Below are 15,553 nucleotides of genomic sequence, written 5' to 3' on the forward strand. Positions count from 1 at the left end.
TCAACTCCTTCGGCACTTATTGGCTCCAAAAACTTTCTCTGGCAAAATAAATATCTTCAATACACATGAGACAGATGCAAAAATATGGCAGAAGGGAGTCATTAGCAATAATCAGACGTCACTACTTCACATACTGTACATGGCAGTGTGTGAACTGAGCTCTCCCCCAAAACAAACCCACTCTTGAGATGAGTATGATTCAGACTAATGTCAGACGTTTCTTTTGGAGGTGTGATGTCTGCTTTTCCGAGGGGGTGGAATATGTTTAGCAAAGCGAGAGTCTGCAATCTACAGTAAAAGTACAGTGAGTCGTTAAAATGAATGTGGCAAGCTCTGCTCATGAAGCTCATGCTTTCAACTAGTATTCTTATAATGATGTTGGAACTAATAAGACGGTGATAAACACTACATCTGTCACTAGTCATAAAATATGCAATAAAGTTACTTCAAGCTTCAGCTCATAAAAGTGTTGTCTTCCGCTCCAGGTTAGATGTGCTTGTTTACACCATTCGTACAATGTGATGCCGTTGGTGTCTCTGACCGATCATTACTCACTCCAGCAGCCAAGTGATTGTCGCAGGTGGATCACCGAGGACGCGTTTTGCAGAGAAGGAATGAAAGTCATTGCTTTGTTAACCTCCAAACCTCCGTTTGAAATTGAGGTCAACACTGATTGACAACATCATTAACTCCGCGAAGCAATTGATATTAGACGATTACCTAGTCCTTCACTTAAAGCCAAGATCAAATTAAGCTGTCCGTTCTAAACAAATCATGTGAGTCCGCCGTCTGCGTTGGTGCAAAGTTTTCAAGGCCACATTGCGAAGGCACCGGCGTGTCAGCTGACACCAATTTTCTGATAATGAAAATCTGACACTCCAGGCAGTGAAAAAAGAGGATTTCAAGCTTGATGATGTGTTTGTGTGTGTGTGTGGGGGGGAGCATCCCTCAAATTAAACATCAAGAAGCTTGAGTTGTAATTTGCCCGCAAAACAACAACAATGTTTACTGATCTGCTCTTATCTGCAGGAAACACTACAATCATCTACAATTTAAAAATCAAAGCACATCAGATTTACATAGCTAAGCTTATGGTTTGTTTAGATTGAGGATAAAAAGGAAACAGAGTCCAGTGCAACAGGAATGCGCATTATTCACAGCCATACCGTAGGCCAGGGGTGCTCAAGTTGGGTCCTCGAGAGCCTCTATTCAGCCTGTTTTCCATGTTTCTCGCCACTAACACACCTGATTCATGATCAGGATCGTTATCAGGCTTCTGCAAAGCTTGCTGATGAGCTGATCATTAGATTCAACATGGAAAACAGGCTGGCTAGGGGCTCTCGAAGACCCAACTTGAGCACCCCTGCTGTAGGCTATATACCAGCCTTTTGGTCAATGTAAGGCAAGAGATCCTGGAGGTTAAAGTAAGTTATTTTAAACTAAAAAGAAAAAGGCTTTTTGTAGGTTGACGCTGCTACCGATGTACACTCTGATATATGTACAAAAAAATGAATATGAAGAATAGGATTGGTAAAGCCTAGCTGTAGATAAAGCACTTCATAAGTGCGCTTTAAATTGGATTTTTCTTTTTTTTGGGACCATGATGTGTTTTTTGGGCAAATGTAAAATTGGTAACCAATTCCTGTGCATTCGTGACTCACTGCTTAAACGGTATAGGAATAGTGAATGCAGATTTGATAGATTCTAACCAAACTTCCAGCACTACTGTCCTATATCGAAAGGAGAACACTATTGATTTTATACAGGTCTCAACTTAAGTAAGTACATTCATACATGAAAAGAGAGCTTATTAGCCCTTGGTGTGTATTCATCATTGCAATATGATGACAAATGACATGAAATTGGTTGAAAAATGTATTAATTATTTTAAGTGCAGGCTGACAAATATCTATGCAATCATCCACCCATCCATTATCTATAGTGCTTGACCTCATCAGGTTTACCGGTATGCTGAAATGGAGCCTATCAATTTAAGGAAAAGGCTTTTTCTTAAAAAAAAAAAAACATTTTTTTTTTTTTAAATATATATATATGTATATATGCACACATTTGAATCCCTCTTAACTGATGCTTCTCAATTATTATTTTTGGGATAAAAAGTAGGAAGGAAGAACCCCCCCCCCCCCAAAAAAAAAAATAAACCAAAAAAAAAACTATAAAAATATAAAAATGCACCGCCATGATAGAGACTGTGCCTTGCTCAAGGGCACTCAAGGTCTTGGGCTGCTTGCTCAGCATTAGCCAGCAAGCAGACATCTAGCATCTTTCAACAACTAGTTGCCATTTTGAGAGTTGTCAGCAGCAGGACTCATAGATCTAACTTCAATTACAGATGAGCTACTGCCACCATCATACAGATCAGTTGGTGTGAATTTATTTATGCTGAACACTGTACAATGCAATAGGACCAAAATAGTTGAGGGATAAGGTCAAACATTTTCACAATTTCCAACAGAGGATGCATAAAGAGGATTTGTTGTTTTCTGAAATGTGGGTAAACTCCATTTCAGAAAGAGGTAACTGAAACCAAAGAAAAAGAGGTAACTCTAGCCTGTTTCATAAAAAGAGGTCATTTAAGCTCTCGGTTAGTTACCGTAGTAACACGTTTCATGAACCTAACCTGCTTTTTCACAGTGAACCTGGACGTTTTTCTCCGTCCCGCCACAACATTTAATTTCTTCATTCATTCAGTCCGCTGCGGCGAGTTTTTGCGTAAATACGCCTATAGTCTAATAAAGTCCACTTTTGTCACAAACATGGCATGTCCTTTTGACAATGACCCTATTGATGAAGGTGCTGCATTATTGCGCAGGGAATTAAATATTCGTCGTGAGATTGTTATCAGACTGCGCATAGATATGCTGGCATTTCCGGACAGTTATCTTTTTGAACGGTACCGTTTCATATCACAGTCCATCACCTACATAAACAACTTAATCCGTCCTTACTTTTGCAACATTACCAGCCGTATGTATGTTGCGCCCTGTTTTTTTTTCTTAAACCAGTTTGAATAATGTTTTTATATTTCATCTTAAGTCAAGTGCGCTTCTCCCCCGCAGGATTGCACCTAAGTGAAATGAATTAATGAGCTAGGTTTCCACTGTAATATTATTGTGAGGACTGCATATAAATTTACGCATTGACCCGAGCAGCAATGTTCTTCCACGCCACCTTCCTCTATGGGGAGCTGCTGCAGTGTTGCACTGTTTTTCTAAAGACATGTTCAAATTTGCCATATGATCATATTAAGATTTCCAGTTGAGAGGGGTAAAAAAAAACGTGGAAGAAGAAGGCGGCGCCATGGTGACTTGTCGAATCTGGGTTCCATTAACTTATTTGCTCCCAAATATGTATAAATATGTTTTATTTTAAATGTTTTAAGTGTCCCAATGACGTATTTATACGTTTTTTAAATAATAGAGCTTACAGAAGGCTTTGATGCAGCAACTACAAACAATGGTAGTTATTACACAAACGGCCAGCAGGTGGCAGCAGAGCAAAATAGATCAACCAGGGCCATGTTGAAAAGAAGCTCATCTACTCACATTTTCTAAATGTGAATAATTGTGAATAATGATGAAACTTAGCTTTATTCTAGAGAGGTCAAATGATTAAATTTTTTAATCAGATTAATGACATTTGAGCATTTTGATTAATCACGATTAATCGCTAAAATAAAAAGGCTTTTTTATCAAAAATTTTTGCCCAACAAATTTGAAGAGCTCTTGTTATGTGTTAATTCTTTCGACATTTAATGTTATGAGGACGTCTTAAACATTTTTTGATGCAATGCTCACGCCCAAACTCCTTTTCTAATCAGTTAATTGCTTACATAATTGAAAATGGGGGGGAAATGACCCCAATATTTTGACATGAACAAATATTCTGAATGTCATATGCAAACATTTATTAAACGGTTTACTTTAATGCATGTAGTTATGTTTATTACTCAAATACAACCTGTGCAACCTTTAATGTAACCATCCGCTGTCAGATATAGGATAATCTGCGGTCAAAATTAAAAGTGTGATTCATCTGCGTTAATGACATTTTTTTTGGGGTGATTAATTAATTAGTTAACACTTTAATTTTTACAGCACTACTATATTCTAATGCTAATTGCTGCAAAACGGAAAAAGGTAGAACTATAAAAAAAAAAATCCTGATGAAAGAAGAGACTTTAATCTTTCTTTTCATAGGTTCCATGTTTTTATAGTAATAGAACACAATATTCTGTGGGCCTAGCAAAATCAGACAAAATCCAGTAAAACGGCCAGGAGTGAAGGGGATTGCTTCAATGAAAATGACTGGGAGTGAATGAGTTAATGTGGTCTTTTTTAGTGTGGTGGTAACTCCAGGTGCAACTACTCTGCGTTGATAAAACTAACTCAAATCAGCTGTCCTGGAACCGAAAACGCAGAGTTTCCTCTCAGGGTATGTCAACTCGCTGTTCAGGGTTAATCTCAGTGTTTGTTGCACCTGCTTTGTGAAATGGACCCCTGGTGATATTGTGTTGGTGTCGAAATGTATTGACAGTAGCATAAATGTGTTAAGAAAACATTTACCTACCTCCTCCCACAAACAGTTTGTGCACTATGACGTCTGTTGCTCGTCAAAAGGCAGCAGTCAAAAACAGATGAGCAGACAATCCACTTGCCCATAGAAAGTACACGTTGAACTTTGTGGCTTCGAAGCACTTAAAGTCGCTTGACTTTGCTGTTTGAAGCTCCAATGTCTCATCCACTGAAACATTTCCAGTGTGCAATAACTTGTGCGGAGCACATCTAGTTTTGGTGTCAGGCACCCTGAAAGATTGGCTCACAGCTTTACAGCGCAATTCAACGATCCGTCTTAAAAGAGAAATGCATTATAGAAGAGGCAGTGAAACCAATGTGTCCACTGACAGGGGCCTCGCTCGAGTGTAATGCAATTCGCCGCCTTGATACGTGGCGAAGTGAGCGAGGGGGCGCGTGTGACTCTCACACGCACACACACTGCTGTTGCTTTCCAATGCCACCGGCTCACTTCTCCTTCTGGCAGCTGCTGAAATGCATTCAGGCAAACGGCGGGAATCACTAACTGCAGTCCAAGCAGATGCGCTGAGGTTGGGAAATCACACCTAGCATGCACACAGTAAGTATTAAAGCTTGCATTTCCCCCAGAAAATTAAGGCCAAGGAGTTATCTCTCCAATGAAGAAGTATTTTGAGCAGAAATGTCTATATTCTAAAAAATGTTGCAGCTCACATATCAGTCAGCAATCACTCACTCACTCACTCACTGATTCTTCGGCTTTAATGGGATTTGACAGTTTATCTGCCACTTAACGAAAACTTTGCCTTCACAGACAGAATTAATAATGCAACCTAAAAATATTCTGCATAACAAGTTTTGTTCACAGTAGACATTCATTTGTCAAGCGCTTCCTGCTGTTTCTTCCTTATTACTTCATATCCATATGATTGATTTAATTGGGATTATTACGTTAATATGGCAGAGCTGCTGCTGTTCTGCCTCTTGAGGCCCATTCACCCACTGCGGGAGGATTTTAAAGGAGGAAAGTAAAGTGTTGAAGTATTACAGCTCACTGCCTCCTAAGAGGTTGAGAATTGTAAATGTTTCTGCTGCGGTTTTAAGACTACAACAGTTCTGTTGTAATTCAATCTTTTCCCACTCTGAATGGTATTATCTACTTCAATTACAGTGTTCACAAAGACGCTTTCGTTATGTAAGTGGATGGGCCAGACAGATCATTACCCATGTATGTGTAAGGCAGACAAATGTTTGACATGCTTGTCTCTAAAGACTGGGAAAGGCGTGATCGTATGTGTGAATGTTTGTTTGTCAATCAGTGTCCTGCGATTGGCTGGCGACCAGTCCACCGCGTGCCCATCTCCTCGCCCATAGTCAATTGGGAAAGCCTCCAGCTCACCCACGCACTATAAAAAAGTATAGATGGATGCAAGTCTAAGATCACTGAACTAATTAAGTTTGTCTTAAGGTTGCACAATGATTTAGTGGCAAAAGGCAGGATTAAACCACAAAATGATTCTACTAGCTGCAAACAACAAAACACACATTTTAAAATGAACTGCTTAATACTTTATTCCCGCCTGGATCTTCTGTTGAATTTGCTGTTGAAATTGCACTTACTTGTGGATCCCCATCATGTGTCCCTTGTCAATGGTCAAATTAAAAAGAAACCTATAAAAAAAAAAATTCAAGTGCAAAAGTACAAAATGTTTTGTTCCAAGGGTGTAATAGCGGCAGAAGTCCGATCATCCATAAAAAACATTACGATCATCATGGGGAAAACATGCAAACGTCACACAGGAAGTTCAGAGCAAAAATTTGAACCTCAAACTTCAGGACTGTGAGCTACTTGATGCGATCGACATAATGTGATGGTACCAATGCACATCTGCAATTTCAGCTGGTATTAATGGGAACAACCTGGTGTATAAAATAAAAGGACAGCTTGTCGCAGAAAAAAAAAGAAGACAATTTGAATTTGATCAGAATAGGCTGTGTGAGTAGTGATTCCTTTAAAGAAGAAGTCACCCCCAATTCTTGGGGGGACAATAATATGTTCTATGCAGCCCCACTAGTCTAAATATGGTTAATATTGTGTTAGTGGAATATGAGTTAAGCAGCAAAATCCAGCAGTTTTTATCCATCAGAGAAGGCGGCCATTTTGCCACTTGTTGTCGAGTGAAATTGACATCACAGTTGCTGCGGTCTCAGGTAACAACCAATCACAGTTCAGGCTTAGAAAACAAGTGCAGCTCACTTGTTTTCTAAGCCTGAACTGTGATTGGTTGTTGTCTGAGCTTTGAGCAACTGTGATATCATCTTCAGTTGACAACAAGTGGCAAAATGGCCGCCCACTGAGATGGATAAAAACGGCTGGATTTTGCTTCATAACTCGTATTCCACAAATGTAAAAATAATCAGAAAGTCATGGTTAGACTAGTGAGGTCACATATAACATATTATTGTCAAGAAATGTTTAAGGTTGATTTCCCCTCTAAAGGGGACATATTCACACTTTTCAGGTGTCTTAATAACATGTTTGGGAGTCAAGGATCAAGAATTTTTAGAGCATATTCTTTGTTATGGTAGAGACTGATGTAGAGCCCAGATTTTGACTGGGCAGTAGTTGCAGTGGCCGGCGTTTTGCTTCAATAGCAACCACTAACAACATCAATCAAAAAATTGTTCTTTACTAGAAGCTAACGCTAATCTGTGAACCCTAGAAATCTTAATGCAGTTTTGCTTACTGTACTACTGGCTTATTATAACCATATCCCCCACCTTGCATTGTCACTGGTCGAGACATTTTATCACCAAGCAACCAAAACGTCAAGAAACCAAGGCTGCTGACATTGTCAGCTAACACTACAGCTCTGGTAACCTTTTGGGTTTGACATGATCGTGCTTCAACCGCCATGTTAAAGTGGTTCTTTCGCTTTGGAACTTAGCTGATCATGTCAGGTGGAGAAACTCAGAATGAGTGTAGTTATGTTAATTCGCTCACTGTTTCATAATAGCGGGGCAGTCTTACAGACACATTTTCAGAAATAAGAAGATAACTAACATTTAAAGTACTTGGTTGTTTAATTTCAAAATGGATGAGGGGGATTGCACTGCAGAGACCTCATTGTTTATATACAAATAAAGTCAATTCTACATAATATGCCTCTTTAAAAAAAGAAAAAGAAAATAAAGATAATATGACCAGAAGCATTTAAACAATTAAAGCAATTAATGTAACTAATTAATTAAGCAATTAAAACTTGTCAGATATTTTCATGAAATATGTTGCCTTGATGTTTATTCTTTTTCGATGAGGGTCTGCAAAAAAAAAAAAAAAACTTCAAAAGTTGTCAGAGAAGAAAGTTTAATTCAGAAATCTGGTAAAAATAACTTTTGAACCCATTTGACAAGATATTTTGTGCAAAGAAATGACATAACATGCAGATCTTAGGACAACAGACCAAATGCCGCAACATCCTTTCAAGCATCTGTCGTGTGGGATAAATCACACCAGCCCTCTCCTACTCTCTTCTTTTCAAATCAGGATACCTTAAAATATATACTATGTGACCCAAAATACATCACTTTCATCAGGGCTAATTATATTCACAGCTCAAAACCCTAATATGGCACATTAGTAAATAAAGAGAAAATAAATTCTGGATTTTTTATTTATTTTTTGCTCACCTAGTGCTTGCACAAGAGAAACGAGGCTGTGTAAATTTATTAAGAGGGTGTGCTAAAGCTTCTCTATATGAAATGTGTCAGAACATAACTACTATTATGATTCACCCCTATAAAAATAGAACTGAGTGAACTTAAAGGTTAGCCCAAAAGGGTTATAAATCCTTCCCGGTTATGGCAGCGTAAGTGCATGAAGCATTACCGCGGCTCTCCAGTGCTTTCTCCTTGTTAATATGGCCTCGCCAGTGTTCGTAATTGCAAATACTGTGCAGCGTTAAGTTAAATATGTGTGTGCGAGCAGGGAACCACACAGCACAGAAGAACAGATCTTCACCAACATCAGTGAGTGAACATTGATGACGAAAAACGAAGAAAAGTTTAACCCAGGGCAAAGTATTAAATTACAACCTAGATTTTACTCTCAAAATGTCAAATGGTATTTTTCATGTTCCATTTAAATTGCTACCAAATTCGTAGTGTGGATCAGATGACTCTTTTGTTGATACAAGAACCTCTTCACCTTACATACAAAATTTCTGTGAACACATTCGATTCATACAGTTGTCTGTCGACTGTGTGTTCTGTATGTGCAGAACACGGGTCAGTTTTATTTGGATCAAATATTGTGTGTTTATTTATATGAAGTCTCAACTCAGTGTTCAAGTGTGATTGATTTCTTTTACATAGAGTGCACCACAGCACATAACAATCACACTGTAGTTGGCTTTCAGCAGCACCTCCTCGCCACAGCAAGTCAATCGCATAATTTGTTTGGCACAGTTTTTGTGCTGGATGCCCTTCCTGACGCAAAGCTTCTATTTATCCAGGCTTGTGATCTGTGCTGGGGAGATGCAGTGGCACTGATCACAATAGGCCTGTGCTTCCAGGCACTAACATTTAGCACTACAAAAACGACCAGGCACAATAATAATTAATAACAATTAAAGCAGTGGTTGTCTATGACCAAACTGACCGTGACTTCACATTTTTTGGATGATTTTAATGATTGGTTTGTGAAATTTGAGACGAGTGGTCAAATCCTACCTAGCATTGTCTAGATTAAAATTTTAAAAAAGAAGAGAGAATGGAGTTTGCTTAGAATTAGAGACTGTTCACACATACCCCTTCTGTAGCCTTTAGGCAACAGGTGGGGTACACCCTTGGTGTACCATTCAAGGCATATATAGACAAATAATCATTTGGTGTCCTCAATAGCTACCTAAAATGACAATATTCGATGTTAAGGCTTTCTGTTTATATACGTACAGTCAGGCTTGGGGAGTAGCGGAATACATGTTACGTAATCAGATTGCAAACAAAATGTAACTGTATCCCATTACAATTACAGGAAAAAACATGTAATCAGATTTCAGGTACATTAAAATTCTGGATTACTTTGAGGCCAATTTCTACGATGAGAGAGAGAGAGAGAAAGAGTGAGAGAAAAGGACAGAGCAAGAGAGAGCGAGTGCACGTCCGCGCGAGTAGGACCGTTGCTACATGTCGGGTAGGTGGGAACGAACGAACTGACTAGTTGTGTCCTCCACACGCGAGCAGTTTGAAAAAGCTTCACGGACGGGAGAAGGAAATGGCGACCGGTATTCACTGGAACTTACTCGGAGCGAAAGTTTGAGCTGAGAGTCCAGCGCCATGCTACACGCTGTAGCTTCTTGCTAGCCCGCTAGCCTACAACCATAATGTGAGTTACACCTTCCAAACAAATCTTCCTCACACCAATTCACTATTTAAACATCAAACACAACATATACACGGCTAAACTTGTGACTGGGATAAAAGTTCATTTTGCAGTTGATGTCACACATCGTCATCCTCATTGGATGACTCTATATCTATCTATCTATCTATCTATCTATCTATCTATCTATCTATCTATCTATCTATCTATCTATCTATCTAACTGTGAAGTGTGGTTGCTTTCAGTGACAGTTCAAAAACAGCATATGGCCTTCAATCAATCAATCAATCAATCAATCAATCAATAGCCTACATGCTTTTTAATTACACAATGATTTTTGCTATTTGTATGCTGCCGGGTCCCTATCACCCGTAAAAATCAGGGGCACGTTCTATAGAATATATATTGTGGTAATATTAATTTTTATTTTGTCTTCATGAGTATACTCAATATTGGAGTAATCCAAAAGTAATCCAGTTACATTACTTTAATATTATGGTACTTGGATTGCGTTACTAACTACATTTTTAGCAGGTAACTTTAATGGATTACATTTTAAAAGTAACCCTCCCAACCCTGCGTACAGTATATATCCATATCATATTTGTAGAAATAAATGCTATATGCAGTATGTATTGAACTTTTATCTGGCAATACAGAAAACAAGATTTGTGGTCTTTGGAAATGTGGAATGTGGAACGTGACCGAGGTTTTGTTCTTCAACTTAAGACGGGAGGGATTGAAAACTCGTCTGTCTGTCCTGTAAACAATGCCTAATCAAGGAGGGATGGCTGTCACAAACATGGTGATAAGTGTTGGCGCAAAGACACAGTATTGACTGATGCTTGATTTGACTTGGAAGGACTCGCCTTCGTTGTCATGTGAGAGGACTGTAGCAGACGTCCTCTTAGAGAAGTTTGAGGAGCTTCCAACGCAGCTCTCTCGGGAACCAATCAAAGGCCTTAGTCAGTTCGATGAAGGCCAAGTACAGAAGTTGGTGTTGCTCTCTGCACTTCTCCTGGAGTTGACGTATGGAGAAGATCATGTCTGTAGTCAAAGCCATCTTGGGGCTTTGGAAGGACCATTTCAGCGAGTGGGGAGAGGCAGTTGTACAGTATATGAGCAAGGATCTTTCCAGCCGTGGCCAGGAGAGAGATGTCACAATCTAATTGGTCGCCTTTCCTCTTGTATATCTTGATGATAACAGGCTTAGATGATGGAGGCTTCGTTGTTCTCCAGGGACTCGATCGCCTCCCTGACCTCGAGGTTCTGCCAAGAAGACTGTCGACGGGTGCTTGAGAGATGTAGTTTCGGGATTTATCGTCAAATGGCTTGAATTGGTTTAGCAACCCTTTGAAATGTTCTCTCCACGTGGAGTTGATGGTAGACCCTGTCATCAACTGGTAGGTTGGACTCTGTGTTGAAGGTCTGTGGATGCCTATGGTAGTTTTGGTCTGCAAGTTGTTGGATCTCCCTTGCCTTGTTGTTCTTGAAGGACGTTTCTTTCAATGCGGCTAATTGTGGGTCTTTCAGGCTAAGAAGCGTTTCCTTTTTTCGACTGCCGAAAACAAAACTTTTATCAGCTCAAAGAAGGGAAGCACAGTCGAGCAGGACCCCCCAAAAAGGTGCAAAGACCTTCTGAAAGCCACCTGAAAAAGTTTAACATCAACATGAACACAAGCTAAGGACAGACCATCACCGAGGGAGCATCTACCTTGGAGGCCAATCACTGTGCGGGCCTGTAGGAGATGAGAAACACAAGGAAGGAGAGAAAACAATGCCCTCGAACCAAGCTTCCAAATGCAAACTACCTGTAGAAGGAAATTCAAGGCTAGAGAACGACTTGTCAGCCACCTTCGTACTCGCTCAAACACAGAACACCACCACATTCCTCACTAGAGAGGGGTCGTCAAGAGAGAGAGAGCACAGGTGGAGGCAGAATTAATCTAATTAACGAATAAGTCTGTTTTCACTGTGGATGCCAATGCAACCTTTTCAAACCAAATAAATGCATCACGCCTTTGTTCGGGGACCATTAAATTCTCGCAAGCCTACCGAGAGCCATGTAATACACTCTGACCATTGAAGTGTTTCCGTAATAAACATGTAGAATGTACCAGATTTGACTGAGCAGACATCAGGCAAATAAGAAGCCCGAGCCTTCTGCTGGCAAAGAAATGAAAATCAATTTGAACTATCGCAGAGAAAAAAACAATAGTGTTTACAGAATGTGAGGCTGCTCATCCAGGCAGAATTAGATGTGCAATGACTGAACGGAATTTAAACAGACCTCAGATTTCAGGCTTTTGTCTCTTCAACTCTCCATTCCCTTCATACTCCCACTCTATGTTTCTGTGCTGAGTGCTCCCCCCCCCCCTCCAATCACAATCTCTTCTAGGCATTTTTCCTGAGTAAAAAATAAGCAAAACAAATCAAGTTACAGAGTAGATGGGCAAGGGGTCCGAAAACTGCCGATTGTTTTGGCCATAAACGAAATGACTGTTATTAAAGCACTAGACTTTTAAACAAAATCACAAAAAAATACTTTTAAAATTACCGCACAGGGAAAAACATGATAAGACAATCTTCTTGGAAATGAGACAGTCATGTTATGACTGTGTTTTGGCTTGGTTTATGGAGTCATTTAATTGCTGTGGTCCTGTAATTGTTCTTATGACGACGATGATGATGAGTTGCTATAACCCTTGTGACACAGACGTTGTCAGTTACTATGCAGTTGCTATGTATATGTAAATGCTATATACCGGTAATTGCCATAGAATTTTAGGTTATGCATTTGTGACTTATTTTGCCATATAAGCCTTTATTCTGACGTATAGAATTATGTGCTCTTGTAAGAATTACTTTGGTCTTTTAGCCAATGTTTTTGCTCAACACATTGAGGTTTCTTATCCCTACATTTCCATGCAAAATGTTCTTCCTTGTGTTCAAGGTTGCTTCCACGCATCCAACCTTGCTTTCACAATCGAGGTTTCTCTGCATCCAGCCCACTCAAGATTCTTAACTGAGGTTCCTCCGTCAAGTCTTTTCTTCAAGGCCGTCTGAATCCAGCCTTGCTTTCTGTCGTTCTTTTGTATTTTTGCCGATAAAGACTCTCCATTTTGTAACTACTAACTCCTGTGTCCGCACCTCACGTCACAGTCATTCTCCAGCATTGTTGGAAAATGGCTTCAAAATAGTCCAAAACAAAAATAGATGTCAAAACTGATATTGAAATTACTGAGTGTAGGCGACAGTACGTTATCATCAAACTATGAGAAGATGGACATCAAATGTAGTACCCGAAGAAATTAATACACTCCTTTGATTTTGATATGGTAATTCTGTTTAAATTACATTCAAATATACTTTACTAAAGTAAAAATAAATAACATGAATTTAAATTGCTATAAAAACACATTGTAAAGCTGAACAGCCGGGGGTCAAACTGAATTTCCTTGTATAATGTCTCAAAGGTCATACGTGATGTAGTCAGAAATAACATTTAGTTGATAAACGAGCACAAACTCACACGCACGCACATAGGCGCACACGCACACGCACTTACGCGCACAAAAAAAGAGAGCAATGATGATGACATGTTGAATCAGTAAGATTGCCCAATGAACAATACTGAGCTCTCTCAAAAAAAGAAAGAAAAAAAAGAAAGAAAAAAATGAAATTACATTCAGTAACATAGAAAAGTGTTAGAGACAGTAAGTTGACATAATTCAAAATCAGAATGAAATTTACAATGCACAGAACAGAGACATGTCTGAACAAATATGCAAGGATTCCACAAAGCAATCCTTGGAGGGATAAATCAGTGGGGGAGATTCTTTCAGAGCCAGGGACAGAGACATCTCATCAATTGGAGATCAGTACTCTGTATTGATCCTGCAACCCATGCGTGTTTGACAAGAGTGAGACCTTTGTGCTTTTTTCGGATCACAGTCAATCCCAATTTCCATAGAGCGCATAGGTGTAAGATTACCACTGTGGAGGGCCAGAGAGGTCATGTGCTTGCATTACTCTAAATGCAGTATTCCTCCTGTTTCCTTTTTCCTTAATTTGCCCTTTATTTAAATTCTGATTGATCAAGAGCAATGTCGGGAATTTGAAGAAGACCATTGTAGTTCATCGTATTTGTAGTCGATTTCCTGAATCGTATGCCCCGCCAGACATATTCTGTCATGAAGGAGGTCCATAAGGCATTTTAAAAAGATTTGTTTCCCCATAACCTCATTTTATTTTAGACTGTGTTCCAGTTTGAAATGTGGGAAAAGTCACACACAAATCTGTGGATTATTTCTGTTGATGTGCATGAGCAAGATGGCAATAATTGCAAATTGAAGAGCATCTTCACTATTATTTTATCAGTAATTCCCATGTAAAGCTTCTTTTGTTTCAGTCCAGTTAACTGGCAGATTCTGAATGAGAGATTATCCACTCCTAAATTTCCCTTTCAGATCACTAATTGTGTACAAGGTCATTATTTCGCTGGTCATTTTAATATTACCAACAAAGTTGTTGAACAGGATGAAGGGCAGCAATAATTGGCCCTATTTATATGAGTCAACCGTGTTCAACATGGCAAAATAGCAGCCAGACTTTCAACCGCAACACTAATCTTTGAATTTCCCACTGAAAAGAAATCTCATTTGGCTACATGTGTCAGTAATGACGCTGATTTAGTCCCATATAGCTGCAGATTACAGGGAGGATGTGCTGAATCTACAGCTTTGAGCCTGAGCTCATTAAGTTAACGTTGCTTGAAATTTTACCTGGTCCAAGATAAGTAACTTATACAGGACGCACACACCACTCACTGCACACTTCACTTGGGCTACCTGAACATTCCGAGGAGCTCTCACACAAGATCTGTCTGAAAATGCTTGTTATACGGTTTTCAAATTTTTAAGGGACTATTAATGTGAAAAGTGTGGTATACATTTGTATTCAGCCCACTGTGCTCAGTTACACCTCAAGTCAACCTAGTGCAAAAAATCAACTCATTAGTAAAGTGAGTTGACTGTTGTGCAGGGCTGGACTGGCACAAAAATAAATAAATCGGCTGATTTTGACTTAAGCCTGCCAGACCGGCCCGACTCCTGACCTCCCTGCCTAACACATAGTTCTGCCACTGATATTGACTGATGTTGGTTCAGTTTGCTGTCTATATTTGAAGTGGCTAAATGGACTAGTACCCCTAAATTGTGCGCCAGTCTCTTGGGCTAAAATGGAGGAAAATAATAATTAAAAAGCACTGCATCTGCCCCAAAAGATGTTGGCCCACGGGCATCTGGCCTTTTTGCCAACAGTCCAGCCCTGCTGCTGTGTACAGTAATTTACTCTCAGTAAAAATCCTAATATGTGATCTGTGAAGGCCTCAGCAATTTATTAGAGAGACAGGTAAAGTTGTGGAGAAGTTTAAAGCAGATTTTTAAAAAAGAAGGAAAAAAAACAGGGAACAGTATGCCTCAACTGCAAGCCTACCAAAACATGACTGCCCACATAAACTGGACAGCGAAGAGAGCATACTGGAGGTCAGGGAAACAGCCAAGAGGCCCTTGGTCTCTTTGGAGGAGCTGCACAAATATAAAGCTCCAGTGGCTGA

At 39.5% G+C, this 15,553-nt stretch overlaps 1 protein-coding gene across 6 annotated transcripts in view; it reads left to right on the forward strand.

The window, feature by feature from the left end:
- The window catches only part of LOC144049424 (leucine-rich repeat transmembrane neuronal protein 4), a 59,285-nt gene that overhangs the window by 13,531 nt on the left and 30,201 nt on the right, over positions 1–15,553 (forward strand). For 2 of the 6 annotated variants that reach the window (XM_077562337.1, XM_077562340.1), the window contains one exon: positions 12,890–12,973. The exons of the other annotated variants lie outside the window; for them this stretch is intronic. In XM_077562337.1, coding sequence (XP_077418463.1) covers positions 12,890–12,961 — 72 coding nt within the window. In that variant the 3' untranslated portion in view covers positions 12,962–12,973. Of the gene's footprint in view, positions 1–12,889; positions 12,974–15,553 lie in introns of those variants that run through there. 6 annotated transcript variants of the gene reach the window in all.

Source organism: Vanacampus margaritifer, chromosome 3 (assembly GCF_051991255.1).
Source record: "Vanacampus margaritifer isolate UIUO_Vmar chromosome 3, RoL_Vmar_1.0, whole genome shotgun sequence".
Taxonomy (NCBI): domain Eukaryota; kingdom Metazoa; phylum Chordata; class Actinopteri; order Syngnathiformes; family Syngnathidae; genus Vanacampus; species Vanacampus margaritifer.